The 19,469-nt window shown below is 42.1% G+C and overlaps 1 protein-coding gene across 6 annotated transcripts in view; it reads left to right on the forward strand.

Moving 5' to 3' along the window:
* The window catches only part of LOC144686670 (formin-like protein 2), a 266,760-nt gene extending 247,485 nt beyond the window's left edge, over positions 1-19,275 (forward strand). Inside the window, exons 23-28 of one of the 6 annotated variants that reach the window (XR_013577971.1) lie at positions 1,144-1,245; positions 2,284-2,382; positions 6,032-6,155; positions 7,669-7,793; positions 8,821-8,914; positions 17,502-19,275. Coding sequence is in view for 4 of the 6 variants with exons in the window: in XM_078552178.1 (XP_078408304.1) it covers positions 1,144-1,245; positions 2,284-2,382; positions 6,032-6,155; positions 17,502-17,611 (435 nt within the window). In the remaining 2 variants the exon portion in view is untranslated. The remainder of the gene's footprint in view (positions 1-1,143; positions 1,246-2,283; positions 2,383-6,031; positions 6,156-7,668; positions 7,794-8,820; positions 8,915-17,501) is intronic. The other 5 variants (XR_013577972.1, XM_078552176.1, XM_078552179.1 and 2 more) reach the window with 5 other exon arrangements.
* The last annotated feature ends 194 nt before the right edge of the window (positions 19,276-19,469 follow it).

Consider the following 19,469-nt stretch of genomic DNA (forward strand, 5'->3'; position numbering starts at 1 on the left):
AACAAAATTGGGAACTGGGAGATACATTCAAACAAAACTACATAAAAGTAACCTCAACTGTACTTAATCTGCATACAGATAATGAACGTATTTGCATTTATGTAGTGCATTTCATCCTCCAACCTTTTCCAATGCATTCTTCAGCTAGATGAAGGCCTTGAACTGTAGTTAGTGTTCAGAAGAAGTCATAAATAGCAACCAATTTATACATATCAAGGTCCCACAAACAGCAGTGAGATAAGTTACTGGATAACCTGTTTGAGTTGTGTCTGAGGGCTAAATGCTAACCAGGCCAATGGGAAAACCTCCCTACTTTTCGAATAGTGCCACAGGATCTTTATGATCCACCTGAGAGGATAGATGAGGCCTCAGTTTAACATCTCATCTGAAAGATAGCACCTTTGACAATGTAGAACTGCCACTGGAGTTCTGAATCTCTGATCTTTTGACTCAGAGGCAAGAACTCTACCACAGAGCCAAGGTTGACATTTTAAATGGAGAAATTCATAAAAATAAATGTGAACCATAAATTATATAATATTTCTAATCTATGTCACATGAACAAATTAAGGGTGGCATTTTTAATATAATCCTGAGTTAAACATAGCCTTGGCATTCATTACACAACTGCTTGAAATGTTTACTGTAATTTTCTATTGCATATATGTGGTCATGACAAAACTAAGCTTTAATTGAACAATTTTGTTACATTTTCTTAGGTTCTTTGCCTGCACTCCATTTTTATCCTAACCTCTTTTCATTTCAGATTAGTTGAGATATATTACATATATGTATGTATGGAAACAAAACTCTGTAGTTTTTAGTAATGGCAACATATTTAGGCTGGAGATGTAATAATGGACTAGTCAAGGTTTTATATTTGGAACAATTTGGTTTTCAGTTCACTGTTGATAAGTCTGCAATAAAAGATAACTACATCTCTGCCCATTAAAGAGTCCTGGGTGAAAGAAATGGGATTAAATGTTTGGGATATTAAATTGTCGAGTATATCAGTGAGTTGCCATTAGTATTTAGTTATTTTAATTTTGAGTCACATGGTTTTTCTTCTCACTTTATTTATCATGCACTTTTAGAGCTTTTGCTATTTTAGTCTTAATGTTTCACATTTTATGTGATACGCAGGATGCCTTTGATGAAGTGGTTAAATACTTTGGAGAGAACACAAAGACAACCCCTCCATCGGTCTTCTTCCCTGTAATTGTGAGATTTGTGAAGTCGTACAGGGTAAGAGTCTTTCATCCGTTCATTATTGCAAAAGATCCAGCAAGATTTGATGTGGATTGTTGGTGTGAGTCATTGACTTATTTGATACTAACTGATTGCAGCCACCGTACTTTTAAATGTGATGAAAGCAGAAAATGCTGGAAAAACCTCAGCAGGTCTGGCAACATCTGTGGAGAGAGTAACAGAGTTAGTGTTTCGAGTCAAATGACACTTCTTCAGAACAAGAGCCATTAGACTCAAGACATTAACTATGTTTCACTCTCCACAGATGCTGCCAGACCTGCTGAGTTTTTCCAACATTTTGTTTTCTTTTCAGAATTCCAGCATCCACAGTATTTTGCTTGTACTTTTAAATGTGTTGTGCCAGTTTTCTAACATTATTGCTTCAACACTGCCGTGTGTTTATCAATCTTTCCAAGTTTTACAGAGAAGATGTTAAAATATTAACTGATTATTGTCTATACAAGTGGTAGAGATTCTGAAATGGCAGGTTTCCAACAGACCTATAGGGTAAAATCATTCAATTCACACTCCAGCAAAGAGTATTTCACAAAGCATTGGAGCTGCAACATTATATTTACCCTCCTATTTTAGGGAACTCCTGAATTCAGTAAAGAATAGCTTTTAATTTTTAATATATGATTTAATGCATCACTTTATAACTCTGTACAATTTTTAGCCTCAAATGATTATATAAATTAATTATTAGTCTAGCAGATCTGAGAATGCTTATTTTCAATTTAAAATGATCTAATGAGCAGTGCAACTTGTGCTGGAGCCTTGGGATGACTGTGGACTGGCATTTATTTATACCTGGGGCTCCCCTGTGTAACAAGCAGATGTATTGGTGACAGGAGGGAGAGAAATGAATGAGTTCCAACTCAGATATTTCAATAATACTGCTCTGCAGTCAGGGAATGCTCAAGGTTGTAATCCTCACAGCCACTCAGTCATCCTATTAACTGGAAATTAAGATTTGACAGTGGAGAACAGTACGAAGGGAAAGAAAAGTGTCAAATTGTGTGTGTTTTTTAATAGCAAGCAGATCAGGACAATGAGCTACGGAAGAAGCAGGAGCAGGCACTGTTGAATAAAATCCTTGAACAGGAAGCCATGTTGGAACAACAGGATGAAAAGGTAAAATGATATCGACTGAGGATGTGATTCAAAATTTGTCTTTTATTTGATCATTGGAAGAGGGCATCACTGACACAGCCAAAATTTGATGCCTATGCCTAATTGCCCTTGAGACGGTGGTGGTGAACCGCCTTCTTGAACCGATGCAGTCTGTGGTGTAGGTACACCCACAGTGCTGTTAGGGAGGGAGTTCCAGGATTTTGACCCAGTGATAGTGAAGGAATTATGACATAGTTCCAAGCCAGGATCGTGTGTGGCCTCGAGCGGAACTTGCAGATGGACTGCTGTCCACCTTCTTCTAGGCAGTAGAAGATTTGGGTTTGGGAGGTGCTGCCGAAGGAACCATGATGAATTGCTGTAGTACATCTTGCAGCTGGTACACACTGCTGCCGCTGTTGCTGGTGGTAGAGGCAGTGATTGTTTAAGGTGGTGGGTGGGGTGCCAATCAAGTGGGCTTCTTTGCCCTGAGCTAGATAAAGCTTCTTCAGTGTTGGAGCTGCACTCATCCAGGCAAGTGGAGAGTATTCCATCACACTCCTGACTTATACTAGACAGATGATGGAAAGACAAGCAAGTCAGGAGGGACATCACTCATTCCAGTGTACCCAGTTAAGCTTCTGGTCAATGGTGAGGCCCACCCCCCCTTCCTAATTAGTACAGTGGTTGTGCCCCACAACACAATGGATGATATCCTTAGCATGAACACAGGATTTTATCTCCACAAGGACAGATGCATCTGCAACAGGTAGCTTGATGAGAACAAGGTCAAGTAGGATTTTCCCTCTCTCTGATCACCTGCTGCAGGCCTTGGCAGCTATGTCCATCAGAACTTGGCTAGCATGTTCAGTAGTGATGCCACCAAGCCACTCTTGATAATTGAGTTTTGCCACCTAGAGTACATGCTTCTATGCTTCAGTGCTTTTTGAAGTGGTGTTCAACGTGAAGGAGTACTGATTCGTCAGCTGAGCGAGGGTAGTAGGTGATAATCAGTAGGTAGTTTCCTTGCCAATCTGTGACCTGGTGCCATGAGGCTTCATGGGGTCCGGAGTCAACCTTGAGGACTCCCAGGGCCACTCCCTCCCGACCATATACCATCCCTGGTGATGGGACAGGACATACCCAGGGATGGTGATGGAGGAGTTGGGGACATAGGTCATTCTCAAAGAATCATAAATTACAACATTACTGCTCGATAAGGATGGCAGTATACCTTCCCTAAAGGACATTAGTGAACAAGATGAGTTTTACCAACAATCCTGTTTTGTGCTCGCCATTAGTGATATTAGGTCTTTATTCCAGATTTATTTAACCAACTGAATTTAAATTCTTGAGCTGCTGTGATGCGATTTGAACTCAAGTTTCTTTAGTCCAGGCCTCTGGATTGCTAGCCCAGCAACATAACCACTATGCCACCATACCTGGTGATTTTAAACTTAAAAGTTAACATGAAGTACTGGAAAATCTAGTACAGTAGAAACAGATGATAAGCACTGGTATAAAATTCACCCTCATTTTTATGTCGGCTAGATAGCTGACATTATCTCAAAACTTCAGCAGTGAATAAATTGGAACTGTTCCTGCCCCTAGAGTTTGTGGTAGTGATTTGATAAGGAAACTGACTCATCTGCTGTCAAAAGTTAACATGAGTTCACTTGAATGTTGTCATTCATAATGTGGCCAAACAAGTTGATTATCAACCTGTAAACCGTGCATGGTAAGAGCTCCTGGTCAGCCAAAACTACGTGATAGCTGCAGTGCAACAGCGCCCCCACGATAAAAGACTCTACGTGGAACCTCTTGCCACAGTCTCCAGGGCATGCATCCTCCTCACTTCAAGGGACAGCTAGAGAGAGACTTGAATATTGTACTAACAAAATAATCAAAAATACTGAAGGCCACTTAAAGAAATTGAGCAAATTTATCAGTGGAAGAGTCAAAAGAGAGATCGTCCATTGGCTGAAGTTATATCAGATGTAAGAGAAGATAGTTAGGATTGTCTGAGGTCAGCGGTTGCAGTGTCAGGGCATCACTTCATGATTTCTTCAGGGAAGTGTCCTTGGTCCAGCCGTCTTTAACTGCTTCATCAATGACCTTTCTCTGTCCTAATGTTGGGAACGAGTATTTAGCTGATGATTCCAGTGTTCAGATCCGTTCACAATTCCTTCAGTGATGAAGCACCCTGTGCCACCTTACAACAGGACTAGGATAACATCCAGGTTTGAGCTGATAAATGGCAGGTAACATTCCTGCTATATATGTGCCAGGTAATGACCATCTTGTACAGAAGAAAACCCAACTTCCTTTCCTTGATCTTCAGTGAACCATCAGCTCTGAATATCACACCATCTACATAGTTGGAATCACCAGATGTTCAACAGGTTCAGCCTAATCAACACTGTGGCAGGACAGAGATTGAGTACTTTGTGACTGGTAGCTCAGCTGTCCTCTCCCACCCACTACCCCTCCACACCTCTGCCTCACCCCCAATCTCTGCACCAAAGCTCAATAGCTGCAGCAACATTCAGGAAACTCAGCACTATCCAAGAGAGAGCACTTAACTCGATTGGTGTCCCTGCCAAAACCTATCCCCTGCTCTGCGCACTGTGACTGCATTATATACTGCCTACTATTTGTGGTCACATATTTCTACTCTTTACAGTACCCCATCATGCCTGTGTTGGCTCTCTTAAAGAGCTACTAATTAGCCGTAGTCTCCTCCTTTCCCCGTAGCACTGTAATGCCAATATTTTGTAGTATTCAAGTCAGATTGTATCAAAGACAGGTTAAATCTGTGCAGGGAGCAGAGGGGCCTTGGTGTAAACGTGCACCATTGAATATAGAAAGACAATTGAAAGCATGGTTAAGAAAGCATACAACATCCTAGGCTTTATTAATAGGGGCATAGAGTATAAAAGCCAGAAGTTACATTAAACTTGTATATCACTGGTTTGGCCTCAATTGGAGTATTGCATCCAGTTCTGGCCGCCACGTTTTAGGAAAGAGAGAGTGCAGAAAAAATTCACGCGTGGTCCCAGGGATATTGAACTTTAGTTATGTACATAGATTGGAGAAGTTGGGAGTGTTTTCCTCGGAGAAGAGAAGGTTGAGAGGAGATTTGATAAAGGTATTCAAAATCATGAGAGTCGGGGACAGAGTAGATGGGGAAAAAATGTTCCCATTGGTGGAAGGATTGAGAACAAGAGGGCACAGATTTAAGGTAATTGGCAAAAGAAGCAATGGCGACATGAGTAAAAACTTTTTTGTTTAGCGAGTTGTTAGGATCTGGAATGCACTGTCTATGTGTGTGGTGGAGGCAGATTCAATCGATGCATTCAAGAGGGAATTAGATTATTACCTGAAAAGGAAGCATGTGCAGAGCTATGGGGAGAGTGCAGGGAATGGCACTAGGTAAAATGCTCCTACGGAGAAGCCAGCACAGACATGATGGACTAAATGGCTTCCTTCTGTGCTTCTGGGTGTTTAATGGCATTAAAATAAGTCAGAATTTTAAATACTTCAAACCAATGTTGTGCAAATATTGAATGTTAATCTTCTCAAATCTGGTTAAACCATGCACGGGCAGAAAATCCAGCCCCACTTTATATACAACCAACTTTGTTTCTAATGCTCCTGTTTTATTTCATTTTAGTCCCCATCGCATAAAACCAAGAGGCAACAGCAGGAGTTAATTGCAGAACTGAGGAGGAAACAAGTCAGAGAGCACAGACAGGTCTATGAAGGGAAAGATGGTGCAATTGAGGATATCATAACAGGTAAGGAGAGGCATACTGGCCACAGAGATGAGACTAAGCTTCAGTAAACTTCTGATCCCCTGCCCCCCCAGCGCTCCAATGCAAAGAATTGCAAACTCATTCACCGTGATATGAAACATAGTAATGTAATTTTCTAACTTTACGTATACCTAATATCTGGGCTTCAGGAAACCGTTGTAGTGAATGGGATTATTGTCTTCCATTTTCTTCTTCCCTTTCAGTCATGACTACTTGTCTATCCTAGTTCATCCAGGAGGGCAGGTTGATCCAGGCCACTGGCGTTCTCACAAAAGGTGGCCAGTGCTACCTTTTGTTTAGTCTGCAGGATTTACCCTTACTGGAGGGCTGAATAAAATTTGGTTGGAAATCATTCAGGTGTTCGAGGTGTTTCACTTTGTGGCCCATATCAGGATAGGCAGATGTTGGATGAGACTGCTTACTCTTGTATCTCACAGATTTGAGTACACAGCAGACCTGAAACATAGCAGCTAGGATAGGAAGTAACTAATCTGGTGCCAGGCCTCCACCAATGCTGCTGGCAGCCAGGAGATGAGTGGCGAGAAGCCCAGGGGCAACTCTTTTCAATGATTTCGTTCCAGTAGCTCCTCAGTGATACAGTCAGATTACAGATTCAGAGGAGCGAAGATTCAACTCAAAAACCACTCAAATTATCATTATTTTCAATCATGACCTTAATCTCCTCATGGAGGTGAATAAATAAAAGTACAAGGATTTTTTTCGCTTTTCATCTAAGTCTGCATCTGTCCTAACTCTAATTGTTGATTGCATTCAGAATTGGTTTTACAGAAAATAGACGCATCAAGTTCAATCTTTTAACAAGTGTGTGAAATTTGACACAGTCCTTATAAATTGGAACCGTGACTGTCAGAGATATAAGCTTCACCTCACGCCTGACTAAAAAAATTAAACCATTCCATGTACAAGGGTGGGGAGGGTGGGGGTTGTACACTAAATGAAATTGGTGCTTTAGATCTTCATTTCAGATTGCAGTTAAATGCAATGGACTATTTTAACTTTTGTCAATAGTGTAAAATGGATGATATTGGATAGGCTGCCTATCATATTACCCCAACTGATTTTGATATTGCCTGTTTTACACCATCATTGTCAAAAGTTAATATTATCCCATATATGTTTAACATTCACTGTATTCTTCATTGTAATTAATGTCTTACCCTAACACCGTGTTTTTTGTTGTTATCAGTTCTTTAACTGCTCATTTTAATAAATGCATGGTGTAATATTGTAAAGTTTGCTTTACAATTAACTCTTCAAAATAAGTGCTAATATATACCTTGTCAATGTGAAAGATTGTTTACAGACTCCAGCAATTGATGTTTCTCATAATGCTTTTTAACAAAATCTATTTTTTAAAATTATCTAAAATAGCTGTACCTCAACTTAATTATTGACTAACCATATACTAGTACACTAGTTTGTTTGCTTCTTACTGTTTCCTCTTTGTCTTGTTTGGCTGTTATCTTCCATGCAGTGCTGAAGACCGTGCCCTTTACAGCCCGAACAGCCAAACGTGGCTCTCGGTTCTTCTGTGAATCAGCTTCCTCTGAAGATTCCCATTACTAAAATATTACATTTTAACAACTGAAGCTCTTAAAGGTTGCTTTTTTAAAATAAAACACCTACTCCTTTTTTTTGGCCATGTGCAATACCTCAAAGAAGCGTGTTACTTTTGGGGAATTGTTTTTGCTCATTTTCCATGACAGTTGCATGTTTTAAAGTCACTGAGGACTTAATTGTGCATTCTGGCTGTTTCAAATGCATTGGTGTGGTATTGTTATATTGGCTGTTCTTCTTGTACATTACTTCATCGCTACACCATGCTTGTGCTATTCATTCTTACTGTAGCTGGTTATGTTAATTAAATGTTTGGTGCTGTGAATGGAAATGGTGTAATTGCCCTGCATGAAGGTGTTATTTTTTGGATTTTGCAGTCAAACTAATGCATGAATTGGAAAGTGTTTGTATTGACGGGCATTTTTGCTTGCTTGCTTTCGGGCTACTTTGACTCTGAGTCATTTTTAATATGCACCTGACCTAAGCTATGGTAATTTCCCAGTGCATGCTGTATTCTCTGGCTTATATGTTTATGTGCATTTGCACAATGAATGAATTCAACCAGAAATGCTTGCATTGAATGACTTCTAGTCAAGAATCAAAACTAAACATGATCACTAAAGCATTTCATCTAACACAGCATGTGCATCTCAAATTTATTTTATTCTAACTGATTTGTCATTAAAAGACCAATTTTGCTGATTGTACCAACTGTGATCATTTAATGAAATTCTAATGTTACTTTTTACCAACTTGGAAATTATGATGATTTGTGTTTAACTCAATTGCATAGGGCTATGTCATGTCCTGTCTTGTTGAAGTCAATCTTCAAAGCAGCTTGTGAATTTGTTTCAACGAATTGAATTGTGAACGTGGACTCTGCCTTCCTCTACTCTGCTTCTGCTGTATCTGCAACAGCTGTCAAATCTGTTCTAACCTCTCCTTTGGTGGCTATTCTGCTGCAATGGCTAACCTGCACTGGAAATCTGGAACACTAGAATGAGAGTTATTTATTCCGCTTTTCTCTCTCTTTAAAAATTTAACCATCCTTTGTGTTTTTTCTGTTTAGCTCTAAAGAAGAATAATATCACTAAATTTCCAAATTGTCCCTCGAGGGTAAGGAATGTTTCTTGCACAGCGGTGGTGGAGGACGCACAGAGCTGGCAAGCATTGCTTTTTCTTGCTACAGCTATACAATGGCAGACACGTGTAAAATATCCATATGATAAAGCAGAAAATGCAGGCTTTATCAATTTGTGATTACTGGAGAAAATTATTATAAGAACGAGTTTTTTTTCCTTTCAAAAAGAATCTTGATTACTGTTACTGGACTGCAGCTATGTGAGGGGTCACTTTCTGCAATGGTTCTCCCGCTTCTCTCCCCTAACTTTAGAGGAAATTCCAAATGAATGGTGCAAAAACACCATTTATGCTTTTTTTTAGGGTTTCTACAGGTCTTCCACTGAAGTTACAGTAGACAAACAGGAGAATCCCAGCAGAATTTTATTCAAACACACCTTGATCATCTGTATGGTGCTGTGGAAATTTACTTTTTGTGATTGATTGTGATTGGGCAGTTTGAATCAGAAATTGAATGGAATGTTCAATGATGTACAAGATATGCGTAAATCACCTCCAATTTATACTCTTTAAAATATTGAAAAGCTTGCCTCATCATATACTGCTTCTCAACCACAACTACTTATCAAAGTTTGCTTCCTTCGCTCCTAAGAGTTTAATTAGAAAAAAGGAGCATTAGTTAACTACTCTTGATAGTGAAACTTAATTAGGTGATATTCAATTTGTTGGAGCTGTTACAATGAGGTATATCCTGGAACTCTTTACAGTATAGGGTCTGATCTTTCTTTTGGGGTCAAGAAACTGATGTTGGGTCTGTTTCTGGGTCTTGATCCCCTCCCTTGTGGGGGGAGGGGGGAAGCAGTCATAACCCCTAAAGTTTCATGGAGACAGCGTGCAATTTGGGTGGAGGGCGGTTGGGCAGTTAGGCAAGTGCCAGCCCCATTTAAACACACCACAGCAGCCATTACTGTAGCTGCTGTTTGACTGAAGGAATGGATGCACCTTTGACAGAGGAAGAAAGGCAGAGGCCTGGCACTTGGGGCTGGGCTGACCTCGCTTCTTTGACTCTGACTTGGAGGTCCTTCTTGAGGCACTGAGACAGGAGGGAGGTTCTCTTTCTGGAGGATAGCAGGAGAAGGCCAGACAAAGCTGGCATTGGTTGAGCTTGCAGAGACCGTCAGCAGACATGTGGTAAGGAGAACAGGTCCAATGCTGGAAAAGGTTCAATGATCTTGTTCGTTCTTGGAAGGTGAGTGCAACACCAGACCCTCATGACGGGCCTTTGGGTATTCAACTTCCAGCAGACAGAGCAGCTAAGGAGCCTGAGGGTACAGTGCTGCTCCTGAACATGGGTACTTACTGACCCCTCAGCAAGGTTCAGAGACATAGGGCTGTTGAGGACCTCGTTGATACACACAGCTTCTTTTGTAAATGAGCAGCTGGCATTAGTCAGAGGCCAGCAGTGCATCTCTCTCACTTTTGGCCTTGCAGGAGAAAAGGGCACACAATGCCAGAAAAAGGGTGCACAGCGGAGGAGCAGTGCACATTGTGACTGCCATGGAGGAGGAAGCCATGGGGATTGCCAGGGTGGCAAGTTGGGGAAGGCAAGATGGGCATCCCTGGTGGAGAGGGTGAAAATATATTGTAATTGTTAAATGAAGAGAGTGGAAAGCACTTCTCCCCTCCTGACAGCATGTCAAAGACTCAGCTGCATTGGGAAATCTCCGCACTGCTGAGGCTTCTGCTCTCCAAGGCAGGTTCTCTTAATCTCTTCTATTGTCTCCCACAGATTCTGATGTGGATGTGGAGATTCCTGTGACGGCACCTGGGCAAACACTGGCATTAGAGACACAGAGCTAGCACTGTCACATCTTACAAGCACACTTTCCACCAGCTCAGATACAGTCACTGTGGTGGGTCCTCGCACACGATTAGATACGGTGACATTGGGGGATGAGCAGATCATGACTGTGCAGGAGGAGGTGAGAGGGGCAGAAGCAGCTGTGGGCAGTCTCCTTTGTTAGATGGAGAACAGACACAGCCCTCCTGAGCTAGATACAGATGCAGGACCTTAGGAATCACAGGAAAGAAGGCTCTACTTAAACCAGCAATAACAGATGTGTTCCCATATTCTCAGAGTTCCCTGAGGTAGTGTGAGGTCATCAGCTGAGAATGGAGGAGTCCATTCAAATCTTAAGCGTTATCATAGCTCAGGGCTTTAAATGCGTGAGCTTTTCCATTGAGAGAGTGAACAACCTTATGGAGAGTCATATGTGGCATCTCACAGAGTGGATGCACGAGCAGTGCACTGACGTGCACAGAATGCATGCAATGTTCTGTAGCATGGACCGGTCATTGGCACTGGTGACACATAGTTGCTCAGAGTAGTGCCCTAGACTCAACCATCTTCAGCTGCTTCATCAATGACCTTCCCTTCATCATAAAGTCAGAAGTGCGGGTGTTCGTTGATGATTGCACCATTCGCGACTCCTCAGATACTGAAGCAGTCCATGTCCAAATGCAGCAAGAGCTGGACAATATCCAGGTTTGGGCTGACAAGTGACAAGTAACATTCATACCACACAAGTGCCAGGCAATGACCATCTCCAAGAAGAGAGAATCTAAACATCTTCCCTTGATATTGGCATTGTCACCACTGAATTCTGCCCCCCCCTGCTATCAACATCCTGGAGGGGGTTACCATTGACCAGAAACCTAACTGGATCAGCCATATAAATACTGTGGCTACAAGAGCAGGTCAGAGGCTGGAAATTCTGCGGTGGGTAGCTCACCTCCTGACTCCCCAAAGCCTGCTCACCAGCTACAAGGCACAAGTCAGGAGTGTGATGGAATACTCTCCACTTGCCTGGATGAGTGCAGCTCCAACAACACTTAAGAAGCTCAACACCATCAAAAACAAAGCAGCCCACTTGGTTGGCACCCCTTCCAGAAACATTCACACCCTCTACCACTGACTCAGTGGCAGCATTGTACATCATCTACAAGATGAACAGCAGCAAATCACCAAGGTCCCTTCCAAACCCATGACCTCTATCACCTAGAAGGACAAGGGCAGCAGATGAATGGGAACACCACAACCTGGCAAGTTCCCCTCCAAGCCACACACCATCCTGACCTGGAAATATATCACCATTCCTTCTCTGTTGCTGGGTCAAAGTTTAGGAACTCCCTAATAGCATTTTGGGTGTACCTACACAACATGGACTGCAGCGGTTCAAGGTGGCAGCTCACCTCCACCTTCGAGGGGAGTTAGGGATGGGCAATAAACGCTGGCCTAGCCAGTGACACCCACTTCCCGTGAATGAATAAAAATAAACATATGTTTGGAGTGGGCACACAACCTGGTGCTCCTCTCCAACCGTCCAGACTGCCATCCAAGGGCTGTCACCGACAAAGATGAAGTGCCACTCCTCAAGGGGCACCAATCATCATCATTGACTCCCTGACTCCTCTGACTGAGGGACCATCTGTGCAACAGTGCCCAGTGACAGAGGCTGCTCCTGCATTGACACCAGTGCAGCAACTTATGGAGGTTCCCCCATACAGGTACCTTCACGATGAGGACAACCACCATGTTCATATCAGCTGCAAGCAAATCCAAGTGAACAGGCTGCTCATCCACGACCACAAGGGGAGGGCTGCGAAGAAGTGGCCAAGAGTGTAGGCCACCACTTGTTGCAGAGCACTGAGTGGCTCACTGGAGTTTGCCTCACCTGTAAATGTGCACTTTCTCTCTTATTCAACAGTAAGTAACTATTGAGACATGACTCCTGACATGTGAGCTTCCAAGAAATGAAAAGATGAAAAAGGTGATGAGAGAAAGCAAAGGTCCTTGAAAGAGAACGGAGAAACCTCATCCCTCTTTGATGGTTGGGTAAATCTATTCCTGGCTGTGTCTTCAGTGGAAGTGTTCTCACAGACATCTCACAGTGAGTTCCAGACCATGCTGTCCTCCTGGGTTAGAAGGGCTCAGCTGAAATGTCCCTGGATCAGATGATCCCTAACTTTGACAGCATTCTGAAAAGACACTTGGGTCCCTCGTTGGGCTGGACCACCTCCCTGCCTAGCTGGGGCACCTTTGTGTTCTACATTTTCTCCTCCTCCTCTTCCACATCATCTTCCATGTCCTTCTCTCATCCTTCGATAAGCTGTGTCATTCCAGGGCCTCGCCTTCTTCAAGGTCTGTACCCCTCTGGAGGGCCATGTTACAGGGAACGCAGCAGATCACCACAATGTGCGAGGCCCTTGTAGGTATGGACTGCAGGGTGCTACCCCAACCGGTCCACTCACTGGAATTGCATTCTCAGAGGCCTGCTCAGTGGTGGTCCTTGTAAACAGATGGCTGTGTTTGCAGCACCTCCTGTGGTTTTGTTTGGGGTCATGTAAAGGAGTGAACGATGCAAGTGCAACCCACTGCCTTTTGTGCCTGGAAGGCTGCATCTATCTGGAATTGAATGCACTGTCTAGCTCTTGCAAACAGGGCATTAGTGACCTGTGAGATGGTGTTCAGCCTTTGTGAGATGCTGCCAAGGTTGACTGCTGATCCTTGTAAGGAGCCAGAGGTGAAGAAGTTCAAAGCCACAGTGACCTTTTCATCTACTGGAAGTGCTTGGAGAGCTGTGCTGTGACGTGTGAAGTCTTCTGCCATGAGGGTACAAAGCTTTGTGACCATCTGCCTGGAGAGTCGCAGTCTCCTGTGGCATTAGTTCTGACATCTCATGATAGCTCCATCTACAGTGGTAGCTCCTATACTGAGGGTATGGCCTCCATTCCCTTCTTGTCCCTCTTCCCTTTCCACTGCCCACCTTATGCCTAGGGTTCTGCCCCTCCTGAGGATGTTGCTCCTCATTGCCACTGGACCCAATATCTGAGTTATGCTTCCATTGCCAGCTGTTGTCTGTCTTGCACTCAGCTGAAATCCCTATAATGTGTAGGTGCCTTACCCCCTCTTAAGCCCTGGCAATGCCAGGACAGTGAAGATCCCCTGCACTGCTCAAGTGCGTACAGTCCACTTTCCGTGCAACTTGTGAACATCCAATGGTACCTGTGTACCGATAGTTGAGTGCCCCTCTCAGCTGTGCTCCCTTTTATAGGCCCACCTAAGCTGATGGAAGACCATAATTGGCTTCCTGCTCTGTTGCCACCTCCATGCATCTGGTCTGACCTAGCATGCAAATCCTGCACCCCCACCAAAATCCCAAACTGGCCCTCAGTGAACTTGTTAACTACTTTAATTGGATTTATTCCCAATTCAAGTGGGCTTCCAGGTCCCACCTTTCCCTGTCCTGATGAAACTTGAACACTGGCTGTTAGCACCCACCTGCCTCCGATTCTGCCCCTGCCCATAGTTTACTTATGCTTTCAAAAGACACATGAAAACTTAACTAGCCAAGAAATATATGTGAATACAGGACAGATTGTGGGTCTGCGTAAGAAGTTAAAAGAAAGGATGTAGAGTACTGTCAGATTGGGAATATCCTAAAGGGATCAATGCTTAGATACTTAAGAATTACATCCTCTGTGACTCTGACTACAGTGTATTATCCTTTGTTCTTCTCTACCTCACCATTATATTCTATAAGGTCAACCTTCCAAACTCCTGTGTTATCCAGCTTGTGGGACTGCCCTTGTTTGCCTGTCCAACCACAACCTGCCTTACCCCCAACAATGGCTACTTTTGTTATCCTAACACCATCACCTCTGGGGTGTCCCAAGGATCTATCCTTGGCTCTTGTTTTTGATTCATCAACATGCTGCCTCTCAATGGCATCATCTGCAAGCACGTACTCTGCTTCAAAATTTACGATGGTGTCGCCCAGATCAACTTCACTGTCAGCTGACTGACCCCATGAGCACAATGTTGTTCAGACTCCCTGTATGATATCAAGTTGTGGATGTGTCATGGTTTCCTCAAAGCTGACCATTTAGGAAGATTGAAGCCATCACTTTTGACCTCTGTCATAAACTCCATTTCACTGATAGTACGTTCAGATTGAACTAGACCATTCAAAACCTTTGCATCCTGTTTGAAGCCTTACATTCTATCCAAATCCACAATTTTGCCACTTCTGTCCCAAACTTACCACTTGCTGCAGCTGAAACCTGTCGCTATGCTTTTGCCATGTCCAGATTTAAGTTATCAAATATCCCCTTTATCGGTCTTTCCTACACCCTCCATAAACTTCAACTTGTTTAAAACTCAGGTGCCTGGATCCTGTCTTGCATTCAGTCCTGGCCACTTATCGTGCTAATCTTACTCGCTCTTCACTCCGTTTCCCAGTGCGTTAAGTTTAAAACCTTTATCCTGGAACCCCTTCATGGGTCACTCCTCTCTGTCCCTTCAATTTCCTCTACCTTTACATTATCTTTCCTTCCTCTGACTCTGGCCTTTTGTCCATCCCACCCTGGCCTAGATTCTGAAATTCCCTCCCTAACTTCTTCTGCCTCTCTACATTTCTCAATTTTTTTAAAGCCTCCCAAAAGTCATATTTTTGACTAAACTTTAGGCCCCTTAACTTACCAATGTTCACGTTTTTATTCCATTTATCTGTTTCCTCGTTCCCCAGATGGAGGGTACCTCAGGGTGTTTTCTCATCTTTATATAAATGCTCTGGATGTAGAGCTTGCAGACAACAGTAGGGGGAGTGGTAGTAATGGATTTGTGTTGGTTACACAATTGGAGAGAAGTTACAAAGTGTGTGTGTGATGGAAGTATACAATGGATAAATTAGAATTCATATAAGTACACTTTGTTGAGACAGTTTCAGTTTTCCGGATCTTTCTGTGGCATGGTGTGACCTCTCCATGTTGCAAGGATGTGTCCCCACCCTGTCAGCTTTCCAGAGCAACTGTTCTCTTTGACAGAAAATGGCAGAAGTGGGTTTCAGGTGGGGAACATGGTGGTGGTGAAAGGGAGAATTGACAGGTAGTTGGGTGAATGGCTCCCAAAAGATTTCAGAATGTATCTTGCTTCAGTGACCCCAGGAGCAGGTGCAATTTGAATGGAAAAGCTGGACATGGGACTGGATTTTACAGGGCACTGTGGCCCTCGCCACCCCCACCCACCCCAAGCTACAGAGGTGGGGTTGAGCCCACCATGATCCTGACAACTGCCCCGCAGCAATTTAACACTGGCAACAGTATTAATTGCTTTAAGGTGAGACTTCTGCCCCTATGATGGGAGGAAGTCCTGTCTTAGACAGCTACTGGCCAATCGAAAGGCTGACAGCTCAGTAGCGCCAGCTGTGGGTGGTGGCCACTGCAGTGACTACAGGAAGTCCCACCATACTAAGGCAGCCAGGTAAGTTACAGGTCTCAGAGAGGGGGGTTGGTAAGGAGCCAGTTCAAAAGACTGGGGGAAGCATTAAAGAGGGTTATGACCTGGGGGTTGCCTGATGGGCCCAGGGTACCCACTAAGGAGGTGTCTTCCACCCCCACCTTGCCTGACACCAGCCCACGCAGTGCAACTAGACTAACAACTTGTATTTATATAGCACCTTTAATGCAATAAAAGTGCTTCACAGGAGAATTATAATACAAAATCTGCCACCAAAGTCATGAAATTACCAGAAGAATTCAGTGAGCATCAGAGACATTCTGTGAAAACTCTAGAGGTTATGCTCCACTGACGTAATTCCAGTGGGTCAGGGCTTCAGCCACCTGCCTGTCATTGTCATGTCCCAAACCTTTTTAGCTGTTTAAAATCAGTTTACTATGCATACCATTTCAGCACCTGCTGCTTAATGTTACAGCAATAGGTGCCACTTAACACAAGAAATAGGAGCAGGAGTAGACCACATGGACCATTGAGCCTGCTGCGCCATTCAATATGATCATGGTTGATCATGAGTTTCTACACCTAGCTGTCTCCACCTATTAGGTGGTAGCAATCATTGGAAGAACTCAAAAAAATGAAATTAGCAAAAAAAGTAGTTAAATTTTGCATTTAATTAAGAACATATTTGGCAATCGATTATTAGTTAGTGCTTAAAACATTCAACTTTCTTGGCCAAGGAATGAGTTGTAACGGAGGCCCACCAAAGAAATAAAAAAATAAAGTGAAGGCAAAGAGCAGAATTATTGGTTTAAAAAAAAGTTTTATAGCAAAACTGCAGACCAAAGTGTATGAGATTAAAGTATACTTGAACTAGAATGGATAAAAGAGTGCAATGCAATGAAGTGGATTGCTTCACAGTTCAGTTCAGCAGTGTGAAACCAGGCAGAAATGATTGTGTTTGCAATTAGCTATTGAAAATCACCACCTTTTAATTACTATATTTGCTGGACCATAAGATACCCTCTTTCTGAAAATAAATCATCTAAAATTACCAAGCACCATTTAAAATCCTGATGCATCTTGTGGCTGGCAAATACAGGGTTGGACCTGGCTTTAAAAAAATCCAGTTTAAAAAGTGAAGGAAGGCTTTGAGGGAAAAATAAACAGCTGAGGAAAATGGCATTTTGAAGCAATTATAGGGATAACGGGAGTTACTCAATTCTGCAGTATTTGAAATGGTAGTTTTTCTCACTTGTACTTTCTGGGATTGATCATTTTACACAAGCTGCTTTGCAAGATGGTCTCCTCATTACATTTGATTTTTTTCTTCATTGTTTTTACATTATCTTAATGTGGCCTTTATTTCTACACAGATCTTAGGAACCAACCGTACAGGCGTGCAGATGCGGTGAGAAGAAGCGTGAGAAGACGTTTTGATGAACAAAACTTGCGCTCAGTGAATAGCACTGAATTGGCATTGTGATGGAGAAGGAAAGTGTTGAGAGTATGAGTGTGTTTGAATGATATGGTGTCTGCATGAAGCGTGCATTGTTTGTTACCAAGTTTAACTACCGGAGTGGCATGCTGTTGGAAACTGGAGTGAGGGTAAGAGGAAGAATCACAGGCAATCTGTGTGGGCTAGCAGATGTATTCAGCCCAAGCTAAGTGCCTCAATGTAAAATTTCCTCTCAAGCTACACAGCACAATATTGCTGCAGTGCGTAACTGTTGACATAACAACTGATAAGTTTTATTATATTCAATAAATTTTAACACCATTGTAACCTAAAATTAAGTGTGATCTTTAAATTGTTTTACATTTGACATGAAATTGTTGAAGCCAAGAAGAATAAGTTGAGATGCTTGTTGTTTGGTGGAAATGAGGAATAATGCATGTGGAATAGCTTGCCATAAATGGTTGAGGCAGTTATGTTATTGCGTTCATTTGAAGACTGCACACTGTATTTGCATTGCACAGAATTTATATTGGCACTGTCTAACCAAGGCAGTGAATCAGAGTGGAATTTGGTAATTTAAATAGAAAAGCAACACTTATCTACAATGATAAACAGATAAAATACTATTGTGTTTCCCAGCAATATCAAAATAGAATGCATTGTGAGGACAAACAATGAAAGAAAATGTTATGTACTCATTAAATGTGGACTGTTGCGAAAAAGAAAACTTGTAGATATGACTAAGATATTAACTCCTAACTAAACAGTATTATTGAGCGTCTGATGACCAAAAGTAGAAATATTACTGGATACACAAAGGTGTAAAATTGTACATTAACAATTTTCAACGGTTGAAGTAGAAATGGAATTCATGTACTTCTTTGAATATGTACCCATTTGGCTTATTTTAATCTCCTTGGTTGCATTGCTTCACCATGTTGATTGTAAAGTTTATTGTATAGTATTTAACCACTGAACTCCTTCCTGTTTGCATTTGGCTCATGTGACCCACTTGTGACTGGCATTTTTTTTTGTTTTGAACAATGTGTAGTTATATTTAGATAAAACTGTTCTAAATGTACAGATATTTTGCTAGGAAATCAATGCATTTTTATGGTTTTTTACAGTTTGATTCACTCTATAGCCTCTGGGTAATATTGTACATATTGTTTAAAAATATTGCAACAACCTGTGCTATACAATTTGAATGTTATTTTAACTTATAGTTGTTTTTATATTTAACTAAAATGACAGTGACCAAGGCTTGGTTCCTTATTACCAGATTAACTTCTGCTTACAATTTCACTGTAAACTTTAGTTTTTAAAGTCATCTGCTTTTTTACTTTTACATGGTGTGTATATGGTGCATAGAACATGCCAAGATCGTGTCTTTTGTTCACTGGCAAGCAAACAAGGATGTTGACAAGGAAACTGCAGCGCTTAATTTTAGCTATGTCTTGGGTCATCTGACCATAAATTTTTATGTTAATACACAGCATCTAAATTTTAAATTGCAAATTTGAGTAGAAGAATTTTATGCTGTCCTGGATCAGTGACTGGAATGTTGGCATGTTCTGCTCATGTACTTTAGTTTCCTGCTTGTTGGCAAAATAGAACTGTTTTAAGAAAAACTATTAAAATAGAACCCAGATTTGTTAATGGCATTTGGTCAAATAAACACCTTTACACTACTACGGAGAAATTTGTGGTTGAAATCTTCCTGAGTGTATTTCCAGTCAAAAGCTATACAAACTTTCGCAACTACATTTTACCTGTTGGATGGGGTGGAATCACTGCCTCTGCTCCAAACAAACAAAGTCCATCTCCACGTGTCAGGGGTCATGAATGATGTAGGGCTGGATCCCCATTGTCAGAAGAAATAACA

The sequence above is a fragment of the Cetorhinus maximus genome, chromosome 11 (genome assembly GCF_964194155.1).
Source record: "Cetorhinus maximus chromosome 11, sCetMax3.hap1.1, whole genome shotgun sequence".
Lineage (NCBI taxonomy): Eukaryota > Metazoa > Chordata > Chondrichthyes > Lamniformes > Cetorhinidae > Cetorhinus > Cetorhinus maximus.